Source organism: Saimiri boliviensis, chromosome 4, assembly GCF_048565385.1.
Source record: "Saimiri boliviensis isolate mSaiBol1 chromosome 4, mSaiBol1.pri, whole genome shotgun sequence".
Taxonomy (NCBI): domain Eukaryota; kingdom Metazoa; phylum Chordata; class Mammalia; order Primates; family Cebidae; genus Saimiri; species Saimiri boliviensis.
Window position 1 is genome coordinate 3,400,058 of NC_133452.1, and position 26,777 is coordinate 3,426,834.

The 26,777-nt window shown below is 52.5% G+C and overlaps 1 protein-coding gene across 2 annotated transcripts in view; it reads right to left on the reverse strand.

Moving 5' to 3' along the window:
* The window catches only part of LOC141584218 (protein unc-93 homolog A-like), a 36,866-nt gene extending 11,247 nt beyond the window's left edge, over positions 1-25,619 (reverse strand). The window contains exons 1-8 of one of the 2 annotated variants that reach the window (XM_074397150.1): positions 25,258-25,619; positions 15,284-15,421; positions 12,230-12,411; positions 11,046-11,275; positions 9,253-9,378; positions 3,295-3,509; positions 1,714-1,849; positions 145-276 (exon numbers count right to left, since the gene is read on the reverse strand). In XM_074397150.1, the coding sequence (XP_074253251.1) occupies positions 145-276; positions 1,714-1,849; positions 3,295-3,509; positions 9,253-9,378; positions 11,046-11,275; positions 12,230-12,411; positions 15,284-15,370 (1,108 nt within the window). In that variant the 5' untranslated portion in view covers positions 15,371-15,421; positions 25,258-25,619. Of the gene's footprint in view, positions 1-144; positions 277-1,713; positions 1,850-3,294; positions 3,510-9,252; positions 9,379-11,045; positions 11,276-12,229; positions 12,412-15,283; positions 15,514-25,257 lie in introns of those variants that run through there. The other variant, XM_074397149.1, reaches the window with a different exon arrangement.
* Between the last annotated feature and the right edge of the window lie 1,158 nt (positions 25,620-26,777).

Below are 26,777 nucleotides of genomic sequence, written 5' to 3' on the forward strand. Positions count from 1 at the left end.
GAGGAAATACATCAGACCGAGAGGGGCCATCAAAGCCCTCTTGGCCCTCCCCTGTCTCCCCTCTCACCTCTCCTGCCTCGGGTCCATTGGCACGTAACGGGCCTAGGGACCCCCCAGAGGAAGGGGCGTGGGCTGGGTACTCACCGTTGTTCTGTGTCTGCCAGACAGCATCTGCCACGCCCCACAGGCCTGAGAACACGAAGAACACCACCAGCTGGTCGGCACGGGGTCTCCACAGCAGGAGGGCAATCATGCAGGACAGCTGGGTCACCGCGCCTGGGGGTGCAGAGGGGAGACCCCCGGGTGATGAGCGTCATCATCATGGCCTGAAGGAGCCCTCTGAGGGATCAGTGCTGGAGCCACCGTCTTCTGGAACATTAGCTGCATGCTCCATGTTCTCTTAGGCTCTGGAAATGTCTTTTCAGTTGGAACCTTGACATTTAATTTGTGAGCTGGTGTGTCTGCCTGTTGCCAGCTCTAAGTCAATGCTCTGTACCCTGCTGTGTGGCCCTCAGCCTCAGCCTGCAGCGTCTGGGTGTGGTCTGGCATCACCTTGGGAAGGAAGGTCGCCCTGTCTGGGCCTGAGGTTGCCCCTAATCTACGAGGATTAAAGTCAGAAAGAGAATGGACTTCTCATTAGGGAAGAGTTGAAGGATCCCAGCTCCCTTCCGGGGGTCAGGGGAAAGGACTCCGTGTGCCCTGCTGTCATCTGAGGCTTCCAAATGGGGGCATGGGGACAGGAGGGAGGAGGCCGCAGACCTCCCAGGCAGGTGGCATCTGTGGCCCCACCCCGTGACCCATCCTAGCAGGTCACAGCTTTGGGCCCCGATTTCCACAGACTGTGGCGTCCCTAGGATACAGTAACGAGGCTGCCCATTGATGCTGGAGACGCCACAGAGGAGTGGGAAGAGCAGGGTCTCGGGAGGCGGAAAGGCAGGTCCGCATCGCGTACCCAAAGCTGCGCCACCTGGGGCAAGTCCCTCCACTTCTCCGCTCCAGGATTTCCTGTCTGTAAGGAGATACTGTCTGCTTCACAGGGCGACTGTGAAGATGGATAGGAAACCCCAGGCAGAGACTCTGGGCTCCATGGCCCTGGGGGACTCTCAGTGCCTACCGTTCCTCTGGCTGCACCCCACGCCCAGCCCTGCCTGAGGCATTGATGTGCCAGGCGCTGTTTGTCTTAGTGCCCACATTTCTCATTGCTCACATGATCTCTAACCCTTCTCTTTCCTGCCCTTCCCAGGAAAAATGGAAGGTGCTGTGTGTTTAGGGAGGAATCTGCAGGCTTAGAAGTTTTGTCTTTATCTGCTGTGTGAACAGATGCCGAACAGAGCCCCCTCAACCCCAGCGTGGCCTTCCGTGACCCCCACGGCCTCACCACTGGCTTCCTGTCCCTCCATTGCGCCTGCAGAGACCCTGCCCCACCCCACCCTGGTCTGCTCACCACACCGAGTGCCCACTCGGAACAGGCACTTGCTCTGTGGCCTCGTGCCGGGCCCAGTGCCTGCCCAGAGTCAGCTCCGGGGGAGATCCGATTCATGCTTGTTGAGGGGACGAAGGAAGGCCTGAATGAACGCATGCATCTCTGCAGGACATTACTAATTTCAAAGCAGTTTCAGGGGCAGCTTTCCGGCCCTGCCCTGTCTGCGAGCTGCAGGCTTTGGCTACTTGGAACCGTGAGGACGGCCGGGATGGACCCACGCTGCCACCTACCCAGCACGTAGAGCGCGGCCCTGCCGGTGTACTGCGAGACCTTCCCGTACAGCACGGAGCACAGCGCGTCGGCGGCCGAGAAGCAGATCATCACGTAGCCCACGAAGCGGATGCCCAGGGCGCAGGTGACATAGGACTGGGGAGGGGAGCAGAGCCTCGTCAGGGACGCTCCCAGGCCTCCCGAGCTCAAGCGGAGGCTGCAGTCGGGTGCCTGGAACGTCCACTCTGAGAGGGCCGCGGGCCAGGGTGGCACACGCCTTCCTCTCGCCCCGTGGCTCCCGTGCAGGAGAAAAGCTCGGCTTTGTAAGAAAACCCTCTCTGGGGAAGAACCAAAATGCGGAGCTTGGGCGGCTCTGGACGAAATTCCTCCCCATACAGTCTCCGCCATTTGCTGTGAAATGTGCATGATTTCACATGGAAGCCGATAAGCCCTACCCTTGCCGGGGCCAGTCACTGCCTATTAGGGCTGAAGAGAGCTGAGGGAAAGAGGAAAGTGACGACGCTGCCCTGCCACCTCCCCGGGCCTCAGAGCAGCCCAGCCGCTGGCTGCAGTTGCCCTCCCTTGCCCACCCCGCCCCGCCCCCATCACGGGGGCTCCAGGGCTGGCACGCAGGACAGGGGCCGAGATGAGCGGACTGCGGCCACAGCCACATGAGGGGTGACAAGGACAAGCCCAGTGGAGGAGCAGGAGGGTCTCTCCCCAAAACGCCCAGTGGGCCTTTCTCTCTTGTGTTTGCTCTTCTAAGCCCCTAAGAGTCTCCGTCAAGACCGTCCTAGAAGTAGCAGTGCCAGATAGAAGCAGGTGCCCGGGACTGTTGCAAGGGCACACTCCCCTGAGAAACAGCTGCGGTTTATCTGAAATTCACCTTCCACCTGCAGGTGCGTTTTACTTGCTAAGCTGGCGTCTTGCCTGGGAGGGTCAGGGGTGGGGACAGCAGGGAAGGTTCCTGCAGACGGAGAGCCTCAGAGGGCGGGGCCGCAGACACAGGCCCCTGCTGGTCCGGCTCTGGCCCCCAGCTCTCAACAGTCCCCAAGAGAGGCTTCTTTCTTTATGGACCCGAGGTGGGCACCGCCTCTCTCACCTTGTGGGGGAAGGGGCAGGAGTGGACGGAGAAGCAGCCTGGGGAGCCACATGGACTTTTAGATTGTAAGGCATGATTGACAACTAGAGGGAGAAGGAATCTCAGTGGTACTCATGGACTGAATGCCTTTCTATCCAGAAACTCTAAAGTAACCGTGCAGGGTGAGGCCCAGGCAAGGTTAACCCGAGGGAGCGTCTGCCTGGAGAGTCAGCAGCAGCTTCCCAGTCACTTGCTCTGGCTCTTTCCCCAGGAAGCCACGGATCGGGCTAGAAGTTCCCTGGAGACAAGAAGTGGAACTCTGGGGAGCTGGAAGTGACTTGGAAGTTGAGCCCTGGAATCATGAACTCAGCTGTGGCAGGACTGGGAGTGCAGGATCCTGTTCCCTCCAGCCCCAGCCCCGAGGTGGCCTGAGACACTCTGTGGTCCTGCTGGTTCAGACACAGGCGGGGCAGTGATGCCCCTCCTGGCCTCGGCCACCAGCCCTGGCTTTCGTTCCTACCCTTGTGTATTCGCCGGAGAGGAAGCCTTGCTGCAGTCCACTGTACAGCGGCAGCAGGATTAACAGGCACAGTCGTTTATCCCGGTAGAGCTTGAAGGTCGACAGTAACGTGGACCAGAAAGGGGGTGATTGCTTCTCTCCTCCACTTTGTCGTTGAACATCTCGTATGGGTTCGAGGAATGCAGCTATCATCAGCACAGCCAGGACACCACTCCCTGAGAGGAAAGAGCAAAGGCTTCAGCGTTCAGGAAGGCCCCGAGGAGGGTGCCTGGACGGATTTACTTCAGTGGCTCATCCTCCTCTCCAGAGGGTGGGCTATTCAGATCCCGATTTCAGGTGACATTAGATGTGGCACGCTTCAGGATCTCAGGGGTCTAGTTGCATTGCCTGTGCTGATTCTATGATTAACTCATGACTCACCAGCTGTCACATGAAACCTGCCACAATAGGTCAGTATTGTCTTCACCGGCATAACATACAAAAAATTAGGGAGAGAACGCAGACCTCCTTAGCGTACTTAACCATTGAGAGTGTTCCTCGTTCTAATCCTCTCAGCAATTTATAACAGCAGCCAGCTTTTTATTGATTTTTTTTTTAGGATAAGGATTCTGACAAGGGTTCTTTGCTATACTTTTGTTTATTTCAAATAAATAATTTTGTGTAAAACTCCTCCAGTAGGAGCTGGTTAAAGATAATAAGGGGTATCCCAACTGCAAAGAAATGTTATGCATATGGAGAAAATAAAAAAGAAGTTCTTTATGCAAGGATGGGAAAATCCCCACCATAAATGGTAAAAAGAGAAAAACCAGCCCCGATGCAGAACTTGGTGTCGAGTGTGCTACCACTTGAATTTAGTAGGAAGGACGTGAAGATGTGTTTGTTTACAAGTGCGTTAAATATGACTAGGAAATAGACATGGGCTTTCCGGGTCTGGGGACAGCAGTGAGAAGGAGACCCCCGCACATGCCCCATTACACTGCAGTGGTTCCCGCTAAAGGGGTTCATTCCAACTCCCCAGCGGAGGCCTGAAACAATGGGTGGTGTCAGACGCTACACATAGCACGTATTGTCACTCAGACAACAGAGGTGGCTACGAGGGACTGTGGCACGGGAGCACATTTGGTGAGAACACGCCAGACAGAGGGGTGGGTCACGGCCTGGGCGGGACAGGCAGGCCCATGAGGGATTCCATCGCACCACTCAGAACAACGCAACTTAAACCTTATGAATTATTATTTCTGGAATTTTCCACTTAAGGTTCTCAGACTGCGCTGGCCTCAGGTCACTGGAGCCACACTCAACGAAATGGGGACAAGGGGGACTCCCGGATTTGCACTGTGAACTATATAAATGGGTTATCTATGCAAAAATATTGTAGCTATTCATGTCACCTATGAAGAAACATCCTGTACTTCCTCATAATTCCCAAATGTGATGAGTAAATGTCCATCACTTGTGTCCACCACTTGATTATTTGATAACTTAATTTCTGTCCATGGAGAACTGAGATTTGGGCGTTTCTCCCTGAACATAGAAGCCCTTTGGTCCCTTGACCCTTGTGAGTGCCCTCGGTGATGTGGTCACGTCTCCACTGCTGCTCTCCCACCTGGCAGTGGTGACGATACAGTGTCTGCAGCACCACAGGTCGCTCAAGAGGGGCGGCGATTCCTCCCTTCGCTCCGGGCCAGAACCTTTCAGAGCGGCTCATTCCTGCCTCCGAGAGCTTAGAGCCCTGCTCCTCTAAAGACGGGACTTGTCTTATCTGCCTGTGCCTGAGCAGCCTCATCTAGTGCTCTCTCTGCCTCCCTCGTGCCAGCCTCCTCACGTGCCACGCACTGGGCTTGCTGCCGCAGGACGGCCTAGCAGCTGAGCGTTCCTGAAACTGGGAGGTTTTGCAAAGCCAGCTGCCTTCCACACTGTGCGAAGACACAGCAGAATCCTAGCACCCATCTCAGAAGGCACCACTGGTGATGCTGGTCCACCCAGAAATGCACAGATTTATTTCTAGGCTTCACTTTCTGTTATCTGGCTACTTTCCATCTTGGCTAAACATATGCCCCTTCCCGTGTCACGACAATTCAACATTCTCTTGAAGTTTGTGAAATTCCGTATGAAAGCGGGAGTCCCGTGGCCCTGCTCCTTTCTCAGTCACCCTTCACTTCCCTTGGCGTTTTCCTGGCCCCTGCACGGTCTGGCAGGTTGTCACGCCTGCACGGGACGCCGTAGGGTATTTACAAGTGTCGGGGCTCCCTTCCAAGCTGACCCCTCGAGCTGACCGTGTGTAGGCCGTGTGGAAAACGCACATTTTCCCCCACTCCCTGAGGGAAGCTCCTTCTCCACCATCTCATCCTTTGGACCAGGACTTCAGTGTCAGGCAGCCCAACAGGACAGGACACAACCTGCCATCTCCCCCAGAAGCCTCCTGGGAGGGGAGAGGCAGGTCCCGGACACAGAAGCCACACGGCTTTGTTCAGAATTATGCGTCCAGATGACGTGTGACTCAGAGCCCTTGGAGGGGCCTGCACTGGGGGATGCTGAACAACTGTGTCCTAAGCTCTAAAGAGAACGGCTCTTTTGCAAGAAACCTGACTATGAGTGCAACGCTCAGGAAGCTGGGAAGGTTACCCAGGTAGAGGCTGTTCTTGTTCTTCCAGGTCCATTTTTCTCCTTCCTGTGTTTTCCTTTATGGTGACGTGGCCTGGCTTTATAGAAAAGGAGACCTGTGGGATCCTGCAGGTTGCGATGATCACAATGGTAAGACAGCTTCTCCATTCACATGCGTGTGATCTCTGCTGCAGGTCACTTCTACACCTGGACCCCCTTAGCCTGAGGGATTCCTTGAACCGAGAACTCTGTGAGGCCTACATGGCTGTGTCTGTGGCCAGGGAGCACTCTGAGGGTGTCCCTGCAGGGGAGGCCCAGCAGACAGCAGCCACCTGTGGAGGACACTGGGCAATGAAGGGCCTGGAAGCCACGGAGATGTCTGTGCTCTTCCTCTGGAGCAGGGGCGGACAAACTGTGGTCTGCGGGCCAAAGCCTGTTCACCGCCGGCTTTTGAAAATAAAGTTTTATTGGCACGTGGGCACGCTCACGTGCTTACGTGTTGCCTGTGGCTTTTCCCACTACAAAGACAACGTCCAGCAGTTGCAACAAGGACCCTGTGATCCTCAGAAAGGTCTTTACGTGGAGAAATATTTGCGGCCAGCCCTTCACAGAGGAAGGCTGCCAGCCCTACTCCAAACTTCGGTTCTTTAAAGACAGGAGACATCCTTGCTGGTGACTGCACTGGACCTGGCGGAGCTGGAAGGAGGCCTGAGGCTCTTGACTCAGCTCAGTGCCCTCGAGTCCCCCAGCCTCCCCGCTGTGTAGAGGAGGCGATGAGGGCAAGTGCGGAGGAAGCACAGGCCTGGCTGGTCCCGGGACTACGTGGATGGAACATCGGGGCCCACTGGGAAAACGTGAGCGGGATTCCAGGTCAGCAGAGGCTGGCAGGCCAGAGCGAACCGTGGCTTCTCCCTACTCCCTGTCCCCACGTTCCTCTTACTTCTACAACCCCCAATCTGGGCTTTGCATGCCAGGACCCCCACAGGTTGCCCTCTCGATGGGTGTCCGCAGCCTCTCACTGGCTGACAACTGGTCCAGCCTCCTCCCTGAGCCTCCTGGGAGCCCTGCCTCACTCAACACTCTCAAAACACGCCCCCAGCTGATTCTGCAGCCATGCTGTTTCCCCAGACCCTCGTCTGGCTTTCTGTCTCCTGCCAAGGCTCCGGGTGTCTGCCTGGCCCTCAGCGTTGCTGAACCAGGGGCCCGGCCGTACTCCTTTCTCCCCAACGATTCCCTCTGCCTTTTCTCCCGGAGATCCTCATCCCTGCCACGATTCCAGTCACCCCCTCAGAAGATGCCTCCGCGTCCACACTTGCATCTGCCTCTGGCCTGAGCCCTGCACGGCATCAGACTGCCCACTGGACACTACACAAAGGTCCCGCTGGGTCCCCAAGCCAGCTGTTTCCCGCCTGACCTCATCTTCCTGTCAACCCCAGCGCTGTCTCACTCTTCCCCACACCATGTCCAACCCACAGGAGCCCTGCTGGCCTCTCCCAGCCCCTCCGGCTCTGCCTCCCGTTCCTGCTCCCTCCTCTGGACTCTGCACTCCGTCCTCAGTGGGCCTCTGCCCGCTGTCCTTCTGCACCTCCAAGTTAGGCTGGCACAGGGTCTGCCTAGGAGGCAAGTCTGTGCCTGTCCAGACCCGTTGGCACAACGTTGAGGACCACAGCTCGTCCTGTGCCCCGTCTCTGCCCCTCCACCTTGCCCCAGCCCCACAGCTCATCCTGGACTTCTCTGCACCTCTGCCTCCAGGGCCCTCTGCCATCACCTCCCTGCCTGGCCAAATCTCGCTCATTGTCCAGACTCGGCTTAGGGACCACCCACCCTGGAGGCTTTCCCTCAACCCAATGCTCCAGGGAGATGCTGCTGGTCAGCTGGGAACCGAGCTCAGAACACCGTCGGACAGGGTCTCGGTGAGCTGGGAGTGCGTCCGCCTCCTTCGCTAAGCTCTCAGCTCACTAAGGCCAGCTTCTGGTCATCTGAGTGTCTGGACCAAGGGGGCCCAGCATGGCACACACACGTGCTCAGTACCCGTTGTCGACTGCCAGCGACCGTGTTACAAGTGCTCACTCGGAGCCTCTGATGTCCAAGTGGCTGTGGGGACCTGACGGTAGGGGCAGCGCATGGCCTCAGCATGAGGAAACGCTCTGCAGTGAGCACAAACCCTCCTCACCTCTGACCCCAGCAGAGCGCGGGACTCGGTGCCCCCAGAGCTCACAGCTGCCAGGCCTTTCATCTTCAAGAAGGACCCATTCCAAAGCCTTCATGAATCCCCAAATCCAAGAATGACAAAGAATACATATGTACATTGAGACAGAGTCTGGCTCTGTTGGCCACGCTAGACTGTAGGAGCACGATCTCAGCTCACAGCAACCTCTGCCTCCTGGGTTCAAGCCATTCTCCAGCCTCAGCTCCTGTGTAGCTGGGATCACAGGCCCCCAGCACCACACCAGCTTGTTTTTGTATTTTTAGTGGAGATGGGGTTTCCCCATGTTGGCCAGCCTGGTCTCAAACTCCTGACCTCATCTCCGGAACTCCTGAACTCCCGATCTTCCTGCCTCAGTCTCCTGAAGTGCTGGGATGACAGGTCACAGCCTGTGCCCAGTCAAAAAGAGCATAAATTCCTTTCAAAATGGTTTTAAAAACTCTCTGACTCTATTCCCTTCAAAGTTGCAATACACTTTTGAAATAACACTAAAGTCACATATGAAACTATTAACATAATATTCTCTATTAAAATAAACTCCTAGGAATAAGCTTCGTCACGACAATTAACTTCCTTTGGGCAGACATTTCGTCAGGACCTGGTGATGTCTCCAGCTGAGGTGGAACCAGCACTCGGGAGGACGCGCCCCACTGGCCTTTCCACGGAACGCACTCAGTACGTTTCCCAGAGAAAAATGGTGGGTCATAGAGATGATGAAGCTCAGGGTTCCGTCGACACAGCTGAAACACAAATACTCAACCCCCAGGGTCCCGGCCGGCCACCGAGCTGCCTGCTGTGGGAGCTGCCAGCCCCCCATACTGCTGAGCACTTGCAGTGCAGCTGGGAGACTCAGGAACGGAAACTTTGATCAGTTAGGACGTCAACAGGCCCAGAGGTGAGTGGCTACTGCCTTGGGCTCTGGAGATGTGCCACGATCTCCTCACCACAGGAGCCTCTGTTAGACAGCACTGCTAGACTGCATTTGATTCACGAGAAGAACGCCTGCATGTGACCCAGCCTAGCACATTCTGCAAGGATGTTTCAGAAGAAGAGAGATGACTCCTACATGGGGAGATGGTCTTTGTCAGCCAGGAGGACGCGTGGCTCTGCTTTGCTCGGGACCCTGCCGGGGCTGGTGGAGCACGTACCGGTGTAGATGCCCAGCAGGGTGTAGACCAGCTGCTGGGAGGGCCTCTGGGTGCTGTTGGTGGTCGCCGTGGCCATCACGCAGTCACTGGCCCCACAGGACGCGAGCTGCTCTTCTGGGATGGTCTCTGTGAAGTCAGAGCAAACAGGAGACAGGAGATGACCCCGAATGTGGTAAGACATAGGTTCCTGAGGAATGAAAGTGATGGTGGAAAGGATGGTGGACGCTTGGCGGGAGACATCACTACAGGTCACGTGGAGAGACCCAGTGTGTCAAAGTGCATGCACCCCTAGGCGCATGTCCCTCGACTGGATTTAAGACACTTTGGGAAGTGGGAAATCGTATTAGAGTTCTGCAGAGATTCAGGGAAGAATAAACATGGAAAAGTGAGGGTTACTTGTTATATTTCCTTTGTGACATAATTAAAATTTTTCAAGTTTTTAAATTTAGTCAAAGAGAAAAAAGGACATGAGATCAGGTGCCAGGAGTGCGGGATGCGCTTTCAGCTTTGTCTGTACCTGACTCCGTGACTTTGGGCAGGTGATTTCACAAGTTTTCTGTTTTTGAAAACTCATGTTAGTTCCATGATCTCTTAAAAGAATAAAATTTGAATCAACAATGACTCTCAGTCAGAACTCCTGACAGAATCTCTGGAGAGAGGAGAAAGATGTCGTAGGAGAAAGAATACTCAGTGCTTTTATTATTTTAATAACACAAAGTATGTAACAGACAGCTTCAGAAAATCTTCTAGGCAGTGAGATGTGCAGCTGAGGAGAGAAGGCACAAGAAGGTGGAGAAAGGAGTGACGCTCTCCAAATCCCTCCAGCCCCAGATTCTGCCTCCTGTGCTTGCCTGGCAAATTAACTCACCTGCAGATACGTCTTCCGAAGAAAAGCCTCTTAGTCACTTCACGCAGGCCCTGCTATGCAGACTGAGCTTTAACCCCAGTTTCTGGATCACTGTCGCTGACAGTGACAGCAATAATGAGTAAAAATCGCTTTGCATCCACTTCACAGCCTGCCTTCTTCAAATGTGCTCAGCAAGCATGACAGTGCATGAGAAGAAGGGAGAGGGATTTCGGCCACAGACTTGTTTTTTAATGGGACAGCAAGGTGGAGAATGCTGATGAAGTGATAGAAATAGTCATGGTAATTGTCAGGAATGCTGGATTGGTTTTTGCCTCATTGGGAAAGGTTTCCTATAAGCAGGAAAGAGGTGTATGTCCTCTGCCCTGGGCTTAAAGCCTCAACATGGGCACTAAGGGCGTGGGCATGAATGAGACGTCCATGTTATACAGGGCAAGGTCGGGTAGAGACAGAGGAGCCAGGGCTTTAGCTCATCCCACGTCCACATCCATCATGGGATGAGGGCCTGCCATGACACAGGTGACAGGCAGCTCAGTGGGTCACACCAGAAGGAAAAGTAACCAGGCCACCCCGTGCTCAGTCTCAAAAGGCTAGTTGTGCAGCTGTGACCCAATGAACCACAGTTGCACTGGCGTGGCCCTTAGTTTCCCCATGGCGCCCTCTCCCAAGGGCTCCCCTGTCCCTGCAGAGGCATCTGTGGAAGAAACAGGTGTTCTCCAGTCCCGCCTGACTGTCCAGAAAAGAGCAGGCAACAGGAGACTCTGAAGCACAGGCAGGTCGAGAACCCCACCTGGGGGGCCTGACTCAACTGCTCAGGTTACAGAATCAAGGCAGGTGCGCAAGTGAAATCAGGAGCCCACTCCCCCAGCTGCCACCGCTGAAACCCCCGCTCCACTTGCAGACAATGGCTCGCCCCTTTGCCTTTTACCTTGGCTGGGAGTCTGGCCAAACACCAGCGAGGAGATCAAGTTGCCCCACACACCGGACGACTGGAATATGAGGAAGAAGATGCCGAAATACTGGTTCACCACGTCCTTGCCACGCTTCCCGACCTTCTCTGCGTGTGTGTTTCCCATGACCGTCAGGTACGTGCACTGCGCGGACCACAGCGGGGCGGCCCCGAGCCCCAGCAGGATGGAGGTGGGGATCAAAGTGTACCTGTGGGTGGAAGCAGACCCACGGCACCGCCTGTGACCGGAGACGCAAGCCTGTGGCACCTGTGTCCCTGAGGTCTTTAGTCTATGTGGGAGCAGGGAGAGCCTGGCCTGGCCAGTTGCAAGCTTGGTGATGAGTGTGGCTGGTTGCCTGGAGGGATTCACCATTCGATTCAGATTAATGAGCAAAACCGGGGCCTTTTCCAGCTCGGGTTGATTTGCGAAAGTGAAATTCACAGCAGTGAGGTTCCTTGTGTTGGATGCAACCAGAAACAACAAGCTGGGAGCACGAGGAAGGCCGAGTGACAGCCCCGCTAAGAAGACCAAGCGACCAGCCATGCCTCAACAGTGGGGTGCTGTGTGAGACCCTGCAGCTCCCGGGGAGAAGGAAGTGCAGCCGTCACCATCGGCATGTCCAGGGTCCCAGCCAGGGCCTCTTGAGGCGCTGCTCCGTGGCTTGTTCCCAGGCCTGGGCGTGCAGCTTAAACCTCAAAGCTCGGCCTCTGTGGTCCTTCTCACCAGGGAGCAGGCTGGGCTCCCAACCCTGCTGCCTGGCCTGGCTATACCCACCTCATGGTGGGCAAGGGGCAGCTTTTGGTCCATGGGTGGCATCTGCCTAGGTGCCCACGAGACTGCATTGGAGTTAGAGTGCCCTGTGATACTAGAACCCTCGCCCAGCCAGGAAAGCTGAGGACCAGGATGGATCCCAGGGAGCCGCCACCGTGGGGATCAGGAGGGGGAGACGGAAGAGGTGGGGGGTACAGAGGAGCCTTGGTAGGAAAAGAGGAAGGAAGCCCAGCACCGTCTGTCACCAAAACGAGGCAGGGGAGGGGCAGCAGGGTTCACTTTAAAACGCCTGCCATGGACAGTAATCAGGAGCAAATGCAAGCTGTGTGCCCAGTGAGCGATCCTAGTGTGGGGAGAAGCCGGGGTGGGGCCGGGGTTGGGGGCTGCGTACCAGCTGGCGAAGAAGTTGCCCACGGAGAAGGCCACGTAGCCACACATGGAGAGGAGGATGGTCCCCTTGCAGCCCAGCCTCTGGATGAGGAGCGGTGGGAGGAACATGGAGGACAGGAGCATGCCTCCATAGAGGGTGCTGAGCGCCGTCACGCCCAGGCCCTCCTCGCTGTACAGACTGCTCTGTGGGAACAAAGCCAGCCCTGTCAGAGCACGGGATGGGCACAGCGGGATGAGGCCCCATCACGTCCTCAGCATCCCCTAGGCTGGAGGCTGCCGCAGCTCCAGGATCCGCCAGCCATAGGCCTGCAGCCCTGGAAGCCGCCTCTGCAGCTGGAGGAAGGACAGTGCATGTGAATTCGGAATAAAGCCGTCAGGGCGTCCAAACATCAGGCAGGGAAGTGTGGGTGCCCCTGTGAGGGCTTGTGTTGGGCTGAGTGGCTGTGAGAGGCACTCATGCCTCTGTGGACGTCTGCACCTGTTGACTGAGACCAAGTCAGTGTGGCAGATGGGGCTGGAGACGCTGCCAGAACTGGTCTGGAGGAGTCTGCGCCCTCCTGGGGACTGGAAGGGGTCCTCAGCCCATGGGAAGACCCCAAGCATGTGAGGCAAGTGAGTACTCATGATTGACTTCTTTCTTTGTCAAATAGCCATCTCCCACCTCTGAGTGCCCATCACTGCCTGAGGTTCCAGGATGGACCAGGGACATGGCCCTTGTGTCCTGGAACCCGCCAGCCACGGCTGCTGGTGGAGACACAGGCCAGGCACCGGCTGCACGAGGGTGTCCCCAACACCGGGAGTGCTGGGCGCCCCACCCAGACCTCAGCTCCTGGACAGGGTGGGGAGATGCGGTGATCTCAGGTTGAGAGCTGAGTGAGAACTTGCAGAACAGCAGCCAGGAAGGCTGAGAGGAGGTGGCGGCTGCAGAGGAGGTGCCACGAGTGAGTGTCCTCGGTCCTTGGATGAAGGGACCTAGTGCAGACCAAGACCAGGACTCATGGGAACTCCCTGGAATGAGGCCCTGTCTTCTCACTGGGGCTGCTGAGCTCTGAGGAGGGCCCTGGGGATGCATGTGCCTTGTTGGGGCCTGAGAGCCAAGTGAACCACGTGGAAGCCTTTGGGTTCACGGACAGAGGAGGGCTCCTCTGCGTGGTGGGACACAGCCATTTTCCAGTCACTTCTAGCTGCACAGTCTGTGTAGCTCCCGCTGGTCCTGACGAGCAGAGACAGCTGTCCCGTTAGAGGGTTAAAGCCCGTCCCCATGCTCAGGGTCAGCTGCGGACAGTAGGCTGGGTGGGGCTGGGACCCAGGGGGAAGAGGACTCGGGGCGACTGTTCCCCAGCCTGGGGACGCTGCAGAGAGGGAGGCCTGGCTCTCCTGCATCACCAGGCTTTTGAGGTAAAAGGACTCACGTTACACAACAGCAGCCCCACTGCCCACAGCCCCGGAGGAGTGGGAAGTGCCGGTGGGGCGTGGGGCGCGTCTCCTCCCCGGGCAGCTGCTGGCAGCCGTGGCGCTCGTCCAGAGAGCAGCATGTGTGACTCCCCACCAGGCACCCGCAAGCTGGGGTCACCGAGGCAAAGGGTTTTCTGCCACATTTGCCAGCAGCCTTGGGTCCTGCTGTCACAGCCTGAGAGGAGGGACCCCTGGGCACTCCCAGGACTCTCCTGCCCTCTTCCTCTGGCTCCCAAGTCCACAGGCCAATTCCAGACAGCGGCTGAGCCACAGCACATCCACCGGAACTGCTTCCTGGGAATCTGAGCCCAGGGGCTGTGGTGCCCGTAGGACAGCAGGGTCTCCTTCTGCAGCAGGAGAGCTTTCTAAAGAGAAAGTGCTACTGACCAGTCCCCATCCTTGTGACGCCCTCCTTCCAGAAAGCACGCACCTACCACATTCAACGTGGGCTCAGTTCCACCCAACAACACAACAGGCGTTTCACACACAAGAACATTCTGCGACAACAACACAAAGCTCTGGGCGAAGGAAGCAAGGACTCCAAAATCATGAACCATCGCGGCAAGAAAGGAGACCGTGTTCCCTTCCACTTGACTTGGGGAGTCACCGTTGGCTGCCATTTTATCCTCCGTAAGCCTGATCGGAAATGGGACCACATAGGAGTTCAGCAAAGGAAAACATGACTTGAGAATTTGGGCCTGAATTCCAGGGGTCCCAAGTGTTTGTATAATAAACCCTGGATCTGAGCTCCTGGGTGTGCTCTTCTGGTTCCATACGACGCACACAGTAGGTGCCTAATTCCTCTTCTTGACAAACCATGTGAGACCACACTCATTCATCCTCAGAAGCTCTGAAATGTTTCATTATGTGATTATCCCAGTCCACAGGGTACAACACTGTGGGAATGAATCACCCAGGGAAGTGACCATAGCCCTCCTGACCAGCCCTTGGAATTCCCTGGAATTCAGACTGGAATCCAGGTAAAGATCAGACTTGGAAGGTAACTAGCTTGAGAAAATGTGTCAGATCTATTTCCTGGTGCATGTGAAGAATGCTGCAGCCTTTCAGAGAATGCCCTTAGGCTTTTTCGTGGGCTGACGGACCTATGGAGGAAAGCAGGCTGTAAGGAGTTACAGTGTAGACAGACCATTGTGCCCAAGTTCACAGTTCTGCAGAGAGTGGGCTTGGAGTCTCTAAGGTCTAGGGAAATTGGTTACATTCACATGACTGCCCCTAAACGCAAAGCTAAGGGCATGGAACCATACAATTCACAATGGCTTTTCCTGTGTCTCCTTTTGACCATGCAAAGGCAAAGACTGTCCCAACAAATCATGATCCCAGGACGCCTCCTTTCCTTGTCCAAGAACCAGGCCCGCCTGGCTGCTGTAGAATCCTATTCTGACGTGAGTGGGAACTGCACACTGTAGGACTCATCTGGGAACCACTGGGTGTTTCAGCGGATTTGGTGTGGAGTGAAAAAGAAACACTAGAGGAATTAGATTTTTTAAAATTCCAATTCATTATCCTCTGTGACCACGGGGATTCTTGGAGGCTAAAAGGGTTCAGAAGCTCAGGTAACAGGGTGACCGGAAACACGTACCTGCAGGCTCTGCAGACCTCCATAGGCTGTAAAGAGAAGCAGGAACCCAAAGGAAACCACAAGGACGTTCCGCAGACTTCTCTCCATTGTGCTGGATGAAAACTTCAATCATCAGTGGACACAGACATTTGTAGCTCCCTACAAGGAACCAGTTGAGGTACAGGAAAAACAGTCAGTACCGGTAAGTCCCATTCTCTCTTTGATCTGAGCTGGAGGTGTGTTAGTCATTAAGCCTGCCACCAGTTACTGAACTTGGGTATCACTGACCCCGTGAAGCACACGCAAGCATGTTACTCATTCACCTTCTCTGGGATCCACAAAATCCATTTTCTACGGAGTGGAAGATCATGACTCTGACCAGCTTCCACGTCATTGTACTTATCTTGTAGGTCATTGTACTTTTTACTTACTAAATTCTAATAGACATGGTCCAGGTGGTAAAGTGATACATTTTGCTTTTTGTATGTGTATGGAATGGTATCTTCCACAGTAAGAGACACTGTCAGAAGTTGTCACCACTGCAGAATGTGGACTTCAGTCTTAAGGAACAAAGCATACATGTTAACTTCAAGATGCATAGTTCAACTTCTGAAAAAGTGCTAATGTGATTATAAGATCCTGGGGCCAAAGTCTTAGTATTGCAAAGACCATATGGTTTCACAACACCGTTCAGCAATTATCAAAGACAACAAATGTACGTAAGTATAGTCCTTCACCATAAGCAAAGCGTTTCATGCATTCTATCATGTGACCAGCCACAGTGCTATGATAATGATGTCAGCAATCTTAGCCCCATTATAACACAGGAGACTGAGCTTCAGGAAAAGTGAAGTGACTGAGTATTTTGGTCTGGGGCAGTGTTGTCCAGTAAGGCAGCCACTCACCACATGTGACTACTGAGTCTCCGAAATGTGGCAAGTACAGCTGATAAACTGAGCTCACAACTGCATCTCCCTTTAGTTAATTAAAATTAAGTTTTAATAGCCACATGTGGCTCTAGACTATCCTATTAGACCGGGCAAGTCTAGAGCTTTAAACAACTTACCCCAAACATAGCTAACAATAAGAAAATCCGCTTTTCTATTCAATTGTAAGCCAAACTTGATGTTTGGAGATTGTTTCCAAAGTTCTGTGAAGTCGGCCATTTCTGTCTAGTTTAGATCTAAAGGCAAATCTTGCAGGTAAATGTCACGTGCTGGCAACACTGCTCAGGGAAGCTTGTCAAACCATTGGAAGATGATGGTCAATGATAAATGGGTAAAGTTCTTGTCACTTAACATATTCTCGTTAAAAGTAAAGATTCATGAAAAAAATAGCTTCCTATATTGACCAAACATGGATGCTCATGCTTCCATGAGAGTGACGTAGTCTAGCAAAGGGATTCTGAGCATGGAGACAGATGAGCCCAAAGGGTTCACATCCTGATCCCATAATTTCTGAGCTGGGTGATCTCAGGTGGGTCACTGGCTCACCGAACCTGTTTCCTCTTTGAAAAGCAGGGTTGCAGAAGTTCAAGACTTGGATAATTTGGAAGCCTGTAGGACAGCATAAATGCCAACTTCTAGATGCATAGTTCAACTTCACCAACAAACGTTATCATCAATGAATATTAATCGACTAAGATGATATTTTGACTTTCAGAGAAAATACAAGTTGGAATAATGTGTAAAGAAATTAGGAGAACCTGCACTTCCATCAGGGAATCATCTTTGACCTTATTTTTACTTTTTGGCAACACTTTCATTTACTTCAGTTCCGGCCTGTGTGTCATTCCCACGAATGACCTCTATTTTGATATCAGAAGAACTTCGTGATGTTTTATTGCACTGCCTGCTGGTCTTTCTCCCTTGGTTGCTTACACTCAGCAGCCCCGTCCTCTAGGACTCGCTCTCTGGCTCTGGGGGCTGTTTCTAGAAGCTGCTCTGCCATCCCTCTCAGCAGCCTGTGTCTCCTGAGGAGCTTCCCTTTGTGCACAAATAAACCCAGTCTGTTTCCACCCTTCCCAGCCACTCCCTCCATGTCCCTCCAGCAGCCCTGCTTCTTCTGGGATTGAATTTCTGAAACCGTGGCTTCAGTTACATCTGCTTTTTCTTTCTTTTCTTCCTAGTTGTTTCCCTTTATCTATGTTAAAAGGGATTAAAAAAAAAAAAAAAACAGTATATTTCACTCTCTGCCTTTTCTCTGCGGCAGAATCAAATGTTCCTCAAAGGAGATGATCACCTGGCCCTCGCCAGTGTTCCTGTGACCAGGGCAGGTCTTAGACCCGGTTGCCCAGCGGTTTCATCATAAGCAAAGGGACATACTATCTTACCCGACCCCTGAAGCTGCCTTCCCGCAGCCCACACGTTCCCACAGACATGGGGCTGCCTGAGGGAAGAGAATGCAACCTCTAGAAACCCAGAGCTGACTTGCTTGTCACAGCTGGTTTTGACATCACGAGCCATGTGCGTACTGGAGCCATGACCTGGGCCAGGGCTGACCTCCCAAGGCGGGAGACATGTGCGTGTACAGGACTCGAAAGGTCCATAACCATTCCACTCCTTAAAATTAACAGCTGGGCTCCGTCAGCTTGAGAACAGAGGTGATTCTGAAGTTGTGCTAGAGTCTGGGGGTCACTCATTGGACGTTAAAACGACAGAGACCCTGGGTGGTGCAGAGCTCAGAGCGGCCTGTTCTGGAGAACCGCGACTCCAGCGGCCGCTAGATGGCACCGTTCTGCCACCGCTGGGTTCCCGCAGCTCCACGGGCTCCTCCAGCTGCAGAACCGCGCTGGAAATCAGCAAACTGCCTGCCAGGAAGCTAAGACTCATTTAAGGGAAGTCTAATCAATGGTTTGCTTTTTTAAGGAAGGTTCTCATGTAAGCAAATTAATATCAGTTTTCTTGACATTTGCATCTGAAATCTGTTAATAAAAGCAACACCCCATCAATTTGAATGTAACATGATTTTCTATCAGTGCGAAGATGAAGAATGTGTCTGTTTCTAAAGGGAGTAGAACAAAGTATTGGCTACTTTAGGGAATTTCACATTTTGGAAATAAATGTACTCATGCAGTGTGTGTGTGTTTAAAGGAAGAACAATTTGTAGTAGCGCAACCATGGCTTGAGAACGTGTTTCTCTTAGCCAATGTTCCAAAGCATCTAAAACCTCGGTACGGGCTGACAACTCGGCCGGGAGTCCCCAGTCTCATAGAAGCCGAGTTCTAGTGGGGGAAACAGACAGGGAACAACTAAGCAAAACAGAGAACACCAACAAATTCCCACGGAGAGGCGTGTGATTCCAAACCAGAGCAGGTGGGATGACTGGCAGTGTGGGATGGTGCACACGCTATCCACAGCCCCCTCCACACGGTGGCAGCGCGGTGCCCGGCTGCAGAGAGAGCAGCTCGGCTCACCCAGGCACCACCTGGGCTGCAGCCCCGAGCCCCGCAGCCCGGAGCAGGTGGCGCCTTGGGTGGAAAAGAGCCAGCTGAGTGCGTGGAGGACGCAAAGCTGTGATTGGACACCTGAGGGCCAGCACGGCTGTGATTGGACACATGAGGGCCAGCACGGCTGTGATTGGACACCTGAGGGCCAGCACAGCTGTGATTGTACACCTGAGGGCCAGCACGGCTGTGATTGGACACCTGAGGACCAGCACGGCTGTGATTGGACACATGAGGGCCAGCACGGCTGTGATTGGACACCTGAGGGCCAGCACAGCTGTGATTGTACACCTGAGGGCCAGCACGGCTGTGATTGGACACCTGAGGGCCAGCACGGCTGTGATTGGACACCTGAGGGCAAGCACGGCTGTGATTGGACACCTGAGGGCAAGCACGGCTGTGATTGGACAGTGGAGGCCGAGGCCCTCCTGGTCTCCCGTGCCGGATCAGGGGCAGAGTGCTGAGCGTGCTGGATTTTCTGGCATTTTTTCCATCAGTTCTTGTCTGTACAGACAAAGATACAGCGACGGTAAACCATGTCCACAGTCTCCAATGGCATTTTGTGCCTTTGCTCCCGCAACCACACGCATCCACACGATTTGAACTTTGTCCCCAGGCAAGATAGCTCCGCCTGGGTGGATGCGACCATTCCAAGCCCCTTGGTCCCAGCGGCTCTCGTGGCGCGTGGCTGCTGAGATCCCAGCGAGTGGCTGCTGAGATCCCAGCGAGTGTCCGCCGGGAGACTCGGGCGTTCTCCCCGTTTGCCTCCAGCTACGGTGCAGTGACCGCTCTTTTCAGTGGTCCCTCGAGCAGCCACCGTGCCACGCTTCTTCCCTCCCAGCGGGCGACAAGGCCTGTGTGTGCAGGGTGGGGCTCTCAGCAGCGCCTGCTGGAAACTCTGCACTGTCCTTGGAAAGGTTTTGCTGGAAAGCTCTAGAAAGACTGGAAAGGAGGTGCCTGACAGGATGAAGGGAGAACACCTTGTAAAGACAAGCACCGAAAATTATTGCTTAGTGTTGACTAAAAATGCATATACACATTTTGCATACATGTGTGTCCATATATACATGAATCTATTTATATGAATATATATGAATATATCTGAATATAAAGATATGTATAGCGTGCATATATACAGAATCTATTATCGTGTGTGTTTGTGAATACATATATTATATATATAATATAAATATATATATAATATATATTATATATATTATAATATATTATATATATATATGGAGAGAGAGATCAAACTCCTCTGGACAACAGAATTGCTGGGAGGAAAGGGGCATGTTTACTCCTTTATTTCATGCACGTATATACCATTTCTGTACTTTTCATAAGAACATCTCATTTAAGAAGAATACAATTTTTAAAGAAAGCCATGCTCTTATAAAGGAATTGTCACACGTAGAACTCTACAAGGTAAGCTAAGCCCCACCTGCCCTCTGGCCTGCCCGCTCTTATGGCTGAGCCCCTTCCCCATGCTGCCCTACAGAACCTCCACTCCGTGGTGGTCTATAAAGAAACTGTGAATGGGAGCTTAGGCACCAGGCGCTGCCGCCTGGGTCAGCACAGCTGCAGGGACGCCGATGCCACCACCCGGCCCTGGGCTTGCGACCGAGGCTGACTCTCATCCCTGCCAGCCCCACAGGCCGAGGCAGGCAGCCATCAAGCCCATGTGGACACTGCAGTGTGAGTCCCGGCTCGTCGCCCATCATTTAGGTCCCGGCTCACTTCCCACCCGGCTGGGCAACTCCTTTTGTCCTGACCGGTTTACGATGGGCTGGAAAGAAGCAGGCAGTGGGGCTGGACTCCAGGATGAACCCTGGCGGACAGCTGTGTACGTGGTAATCCTGCCTTCAGCAAGTAGTTTCCGAATTCTGCACATTACACATGGGAAGACATGTGACAACAACCGCTCAGGGCTCCTCCCTTGGCCTAAACACCATGGCTCAGGGCCAGCCTGCGTGGCAGGGAGTGTGCCCGGGCACGGTGTCCCAGACGGCCAACCACCCTCCCTCTGGCCGGTAACCACACACCTACGTGACCACTCAGGCCTGCCTCTCTGCAGTGGGGCCACCTGGCAGGGCCTGAAGGCTCAGACGGTGTGGAAGAAATGGGAGACTCACACTGGCTCAGCCAAGGAGAAAATCAAGCTGATGATGTGAGAACTGGGAGGATTATGACTCGTAAGGCGAGTAAGAGTTCTGTGTTTACAGCATGGTACCTCCAGGGCTCTGGGGTTGGTGGGCTGCGTGCACTGTATCCAGAGTTCCCAAGATAGGGATCCACGGACATCTGTAGCGAGATCCCCCAATGTTCTCAAGAAGCCATGATTTGTCCACACGGCCACCTGTGTCAACTGCCCTCAGAGTCCCAGGCTGTGGGTCTGCAGCCTGGACATGGGACCAGGGCCCTTCTCGGGAAAATGGGTTGTGTGTGAGCACTACGGGCAAAACTGTGTTTTTCCAAGGAAGCCCCATTTCCTGTGTCTTTCTTACCCAGTGTGTTCACTTAATGATATGATACTGAATGTTGTATTTCCAGTGGCCCAAAAGCCATCATCGGTACCTACTCAACTGGGCAACATGAGCTCTGTATGGAGAATCTAATGAAAAGGGCCTAGCGGAGAGGAAGGGTGCGCCGGGCCTTCTCTTTCTAGTCCCCTCTCCTGTCCCCCACCCAACCCAAGTCCAGGTGTTCCGAAGCTGTTGCAAAACCACTTTCGCCCCACTGCCTTCACGAGGTGTCCCTTAGTTTTTTAGGAGCTGAGTATCTTGACTTATTTGCTCATCAGCTGTTAATTAACACTGAGCCAGACAATATCTACAAGCTCTAATAACACAGTTGTTATCCTTGTGATCTGTGACGAAAAATGTCACATAAAGTTTAAAACATAAATACAGAGAAGAAAGAGCCCATGCTGCAGCAGAGGGGCTGTAAGTGCTCCCCTATCCATCGGGTTTGTAGATACAGTGAACCTCAAGTTTCTCTTCAAAGAATCAGTATGTCAGTATGTTCAGCTTTCCTATTCTTTAATTCTCTGCATTAAAGCTTAACTTTCTTGTAATTTCAGTAAACGTTTCCACCAGTTCTAATCAGTAGTTCACATCTGTTCCCCCGGCCCCCTGCTCCATCCTGACTCATCCCGGTCACCTGCTACGGTCACCTGCTTTGACTTCTGCTTACCAGCCCTGACCTGCCCAGAACTGTCCTTCCTGCCACTCCAGCTCTACCCCTGCTCCCTTTAAAATAGCGAATCGGAATTAGACTAGACGGTGTGGTCTAACCCAAGCCAACAGGGCAATGACACAGCAGGAGGGGCAACCTCCAGCAGGCATAAACGCCCCTTCCCCTCCTTGTCCAGGTGTGCCCTGGCCATTGTTCCATCTGTGAGCCACACCCTTCTACAAAAGTCAATTGCCTTGCTGAGGAAATTTCTCTTCCAGTGCTACTTCTTTTGCGGCATTGAAAATTCTACTTATAACAGGGTTCTGGTGAAATCTCCCCCATCCATAGCGTTTTGGAGACAGCCCAAGGCTTGTTTTACAAGACTGCCTCCAGCTCCAGACCTGAGCAGGAGCCAGAGAGCATTGTGCCCTGGGTTTTGCACTCCATTTGCATTCAGCAAGTATTTGTTGGATTTTCATAGAATTTTAGGAGGACGTACATGCTCTGCCGAAACAAGAGAAAGCCTGACCTTGAATGTGAACCTTTCCAGAGGACAGGCAATGTACTGTGAGACCCTGATGCTACGAAAACATTTCCTGAAGTGCCCACATACCAGAAAGACTCAATTCATCTTTGAAATACCAACAAATTACTGTCCTTTTCACATTTTAAGTTGTTATTGATGAAGGATTTTGGACATTCTTTCTTGTGACTATACTCTTTTAACCACTGGGTATTTATAATTTCTTTCTGAACATGATGACAGTTCTCTGTTACCTTTTATTCATCAGACCAACTATGAAAGAATGAAAATTAAGGTGTGTGTATCTCAAACCAGGTGCATTCCACAGCTGATTCTAGCAGGTGGGCAATGCGGGGCAGTGAGGGCGTGAGCATGTTTCAAAGGCAGGCTGGCACAGAAATCATCTTTGCAGATGTACCTGCACCCACTTCTTTCCCTGTCACCTTACCCAACTCACTTTCCAATAACTGCAAACCAAAAATGACATTGTAATACCCCCAACTCACTGAAGGGCCCCCTCTTCTCAGCCAAGGGGATTCCATAGAATCCTGACAACCTAGTTCAGGCCACCATGGGAAGGCAAGGTGGATGGACCTCTTTATACTCTCTTTGCTTTGGAATTCAGGAACAACAGGCCAGAATTAACATGAAAACAGAGACCTTAAGCCTGGCAAAAGGCTCTTTGTAGAAATAAGCTACCACATTGCACCCTAACTTTACCATAGCATCACATCACAGATAGCAGGCTTTGAAAGAAAACAAAATATTTTACCCCAAAAAACATTTCTTTAACACATTTTGAAATGGCTTTGCAAAGCTGTCTCTTGAAGGGAAATCTGCATTTTGTAGAAAATTCTCGTCGTTTTCCAGGTCTTTGTGGACCCCAATGTGATTAGCACAGAGTCTAGCATTTTTTTAAAGGTCTGAACAGAAAACATTTGGTATTTATTGTCTCTAAGAGTGCCACCTATGAGACTTCATCTACATAATAAGAACCTTGGTCTTCACAATTGCTTATCTGAACCTAGATACTCCTTGCTTTTCTTCGTCTTCTTTTTTGTTTGTTTGTTTGTGATGAAGTCTCACCCTGTCTCCCAGGCTGTGGGGCAATGAATGGCTCCATCTCGGCTCACTGCAACCTCTGCCTCCCAGGTTCAAGCACTTCTACTGCCTCAGCCTCCAAAGCTGCTGGGATTACAGGTGCCCACCACCATGCCCAGCTAATTTTTTGTATCTTCAGTAGAGATGGGGTTTAATCATGTTGGCCAGGCTGATCTCAAACTCCTGACCTTGTGATCTGCCCACCTGCGCCTTCCAGAGTGATGGGATTACAGACACTCCTTTCTATGGATTCCAGATCTTTAGATAATAACTCCTTCAAGCAATTACTATTCTGAAAATTTAAGAATTCACCTATGACCTCGGAGCCCCTGCTTTGAGTTCTCTTGCCCCTGAGGACTGAACCAATGCACTCCTTACACGCATTGACTGATGTCTTCTGTCTCCCTAAAACAGATCAGACCAAGCTGTAGCCCGATCACCTTGGGGACACATTCTCAGGACCTGTGTTCTGGGTCATGGTCCTCATACTTGGCTCAAAATAAATACCTTAAAATATTTTACAGAGTTTAGCTTTTTTCATCACACATGGAATCCACATTTCACCTAATATTTGGGACACAAGAAAATCTATAGTCAACCCCACTGTTCCTTGAACATTTGCTACAAAATCTGTTGGTGCTTTTACTGGCAATAATGAACCTGACAACATTTTCGGGTGAACCTGACTGAGCCCATACTCTAAGAAAACAAGGATAGTCGTAAAATGCCCCAACTTATTTTCCCGAACATCGCACCACATTTTTCTGTTCCAGGAAAGGATCAGCACAAAAAACTCACTCTCTCCCACAGACCTGGGCGGCACCCCCTATGCACACTTTCTCTTGACCCCATCAGGTGTGGGATGACCTCTTGTTTACCTGTGACGAGGCCACATCCACACCCTGCAGGCCTCCACTCTCTGTCTCATGGTTGAGTAGCCGAGAGTAGAACCTCTAGACCTCTGGAATGACACAGACACGTTGAAAGTGTTTCCTGGTCAGCCGATGGGCTGAGGCACCCCCCAGTTCCACATCACCCTGTCTGACACTTATCTACCATCCCAGAAAAGTCCAAGACAAGCCACCCGGCCAAGACGGATTCTGGCATGAGCCTCTCCCTGGTACGATAAAAATTAGTCTGCTAGTCTGTTTGGGTTTTATTTCTGACATCACACACATATTTCCACGTGAATCTTAAGGGAAGACTATGAAGTCTCAGTCCACTTTCTCAGGAAATAAGAAGTCTGTCATCTAATGTCACCATGACTTGGAGTGTTACATTTCCTTTTCTTTAATTGGGAAACCAGAATCCTTATCTCCTCTGAAAGGAAAGTCAAGGGGTGAGCCTGAGCATCAGCCACATGGGCTGAGCTCCACCCGCAGATGTGGGCACTGCTCCCGGCTGGCCTGCTGCGCCAGCTTCTGAACAGCCTACTGCTTGGCTTGACTTGTGGACATCCGCACCTGGCAGATGAAGAGTCCCCAGTCCACGAGGCCAGCAGCCCCTGTCACCTTTTTGACAGCCCCTGATCCACGCAGAGTTTAGTCACAGAGCCTAAATCTGCCCTCTCACCACACACCAGCTACGTTGTAAAAAGATACACATTTTATGGGAGTTTTGTGGAGCTGCTGGCTCCTGCACACACACTCTCCTCCCGTTTCCCAGGGGCCTTTCAGGCCAGGGAGTGAGTATTAGAATCCTGCTCTGTGCTGGGCTCCTGGATGCCTTTTATCTGCAAGAAATATTCACCTGGTCATGTCCTTGGCTCCCATCCAATCTCGCTCCTGGCCAGGGAGGGCATGTATGACTTTCTGGTCTCAGAACAAACAGGCAGCTCGGGAGTAGGAGGACTTGCTCATGATGTGCCCTGAAGCTCCTGGGGCTCCGCTTGGTGGGGTGACTTCTTTGGGGTCCTCCTGGTGGGACACCCTGCTGGCAATCGTGGTAACTTCAGCTTCAGAAGAACCTCTGAAGGATAGGTTGATGTGCTTGTTTATTTTGCTAAGGGAAACAAGGATGGGTTGGGCTTCCTGTTGAAGGTGATTCTAAATGCTGTGACAGAGATAAATTTGTTCTCCTTTTTGTTACTGACACAGCAAGTTCAACTTAAAGGCCTGCTGATGGGCATTTCCGGTATCAACCTTGATCCAACCAGTTACCTGATTCAGTACTTCTGTATTTCCTCAACCATGAAGCATACTCTCTCTAATTTCACCCAGAAGGAAGAAGTTCCTCAGTTCTCTCACAGTTCCAAAGCACAATTCTTAGGAAAGGAAGAGGCAGATAGCGATGCCCTTGAGTTGTATATCCCCGCTCAGGCTCATTCACAGGGCGTAGGAGGTGTTCAGAGGCCACCAACATGGCCACGAGGCCCGTCCTTGTGGACAGGGTAGGAACAGTGTGCAGAACACGGGGGCATTGTCTTGGGGCCACTGCAGGGACACCCTCTACAAATGAACTTGGTGAAGACCCCACCCTCTTCTGTGAGAGACCAGAAGGGATCCACTTCCTTCTGTGAAAGGAAAATAAAATCTCAGGACCCCATTCACTATGCCCAACGGAAAAGATAATGTCAGAAGCTGAGTCATGCAAGAAGCTGCCTTTGCTTTTGTTCCTAAGCAGACAACCTTAGGCAGAAGGCCAGATGTCTCCCAGGCAGCTGCTCTGCGGTCACCTTACCTTAGGTAAAGTGACAACTTACTGAGCATGAGGTGAATACATAGCTGAGTGTTCCCCATCCCTCCTTTTCACACACAACCCGTGGATTCAGTCCGTCTAATCGCAGCCTCACAGGAGCGTGACCCTCCCCTCCAGCTCTCCCCTCCTGCCCACTTCTCCTCTTTAAGTGTTGAAGCCCCAAAATCCTCTTTGGAAAACGCACAGATGGCAGATGTTCCTGTGGTTCTATGTTCCCTTTTCCCAGGCACATCCTGGGAAAACTTGACTAAACAAACCCTACACTGACCGGGAACAGCCTCAGGCGCTTTTTGGTGTGCACCTCCTGGGAGTCCGGACTGGTGGATCTCTGTGGAGTCATTGTTTGATGCGTCAATTCTTCCTTTGTTTACCATGCACACACCAGTGACGGAGATGACTCAGTCAGGGGTGTCGTATAGTTTTAAACTCTGAAAATATGATATCAATCAATTTACGTGCAATATAACTTTCAAACAGATCGAATTTACATTATAAAATGTTTAAAAATAATTGTGAGTTCTCCATCATGGGCCCATACTCAGTATTTCCCTCAAATCCAACCTGCTCACACA